Source organism: Geospiza fortis, unplaced genomic scaffold (assembly GCF_000277835.1).
Source record: "Geospiza fortis unplaced genomic scaffold, GeoFor_1.0 scaffold26, whole genome shotgun sequence".
Classification (NCBI taxonomy): domain Eukaryota; kingdom Metazoa; phylum Chordata; class Aves; order Passeriformes; family Thraupidae; genus Geospiza; species Geospiza fortis.
This window is the reverse complement of record NW_005054425.1, coordinates 2017373-2017986: the sequence shown is the minus strand read 5'-3', so window position 1 is coordinate 2017986 and position 614 is coordinate 2017373. Positions and strand designations below refer to the sequence as shown.

The 614-nt window shown below is 64.3% G+C and overlaps 1 protein-coding gene across 1 annotated transcript in view; it reads right to left on the bottom strand.

Annotated features, from left to right (window-relative positions):
• KCNC4 (potassium voltage-gated channel subfamily C member 4) overlaps positions 1-614 on the bottom strand; it is a 25042-nt gene that overhangs the window by 22584 nt on the left and 1844 nt on the right. The window contains 1 exon segment of the mRNA XM_031061787.1: positions 1-507. This exon segment is cut by the window's left edge and continues 121 nt beyond it. Within this exon segment, the coding sequence (XP_030917647.1) occupies positions 1-507 (507 nt within the window).

Here is a 614-nt window from a genome sequence, read left to right as displayed (position 1 = left end):
GTAGGTCATCCAACAGCAGGGCTCCACGTCGGTCTCGTCGATGCCCCAGTAGGTGAGCTCCTCCTCGAAGAGGGGCCCGCAGATGTCCGCGGGGCAGTGCAGCTTCCCCGTGCGGTAGTAGTTGAGCACGTAGGAGAAGATGCCGGGGTGCCGGTCGAAGAAGAACTCGTTGCTTTTGCCATCAAAGTCAAAGTTGCTCTGGGCGTCGGGGTCGGCCAGCCAGGCCAGGCGGGTGCCCGGCAGAGTCCGCAGGGTGCTCTTGTAGGTCTCATGCCGGGTGCCGCCCACGTTGATGGTGATCTTGTCCGACTCTTCCCCTTTGCCCATCTCTTCCTTCAGGCATGTTTTGGAGGGTGGTTTGTTCCCAGACTTGCGTCCACGGTAGGAGGAGACACACACCGAGCTGATCATAGATTTCGGTGGATGGGAGATGCCCACAACGTGCACCCTTCCTCCGGGCGAGGAGCTGGGGCTCGGCCAAGGCGGGAGGGGAGGACTGAGACGGGACTGGGGAGGGGAAAAGGGGGGGCTCAGCCTCGGCTCTGGCCTCGGGGGGAGCAAGGCGGAGCCGCGCCGGACACCGCTGGCAGCCGGGGGACAGCAGAGGAGGCTGC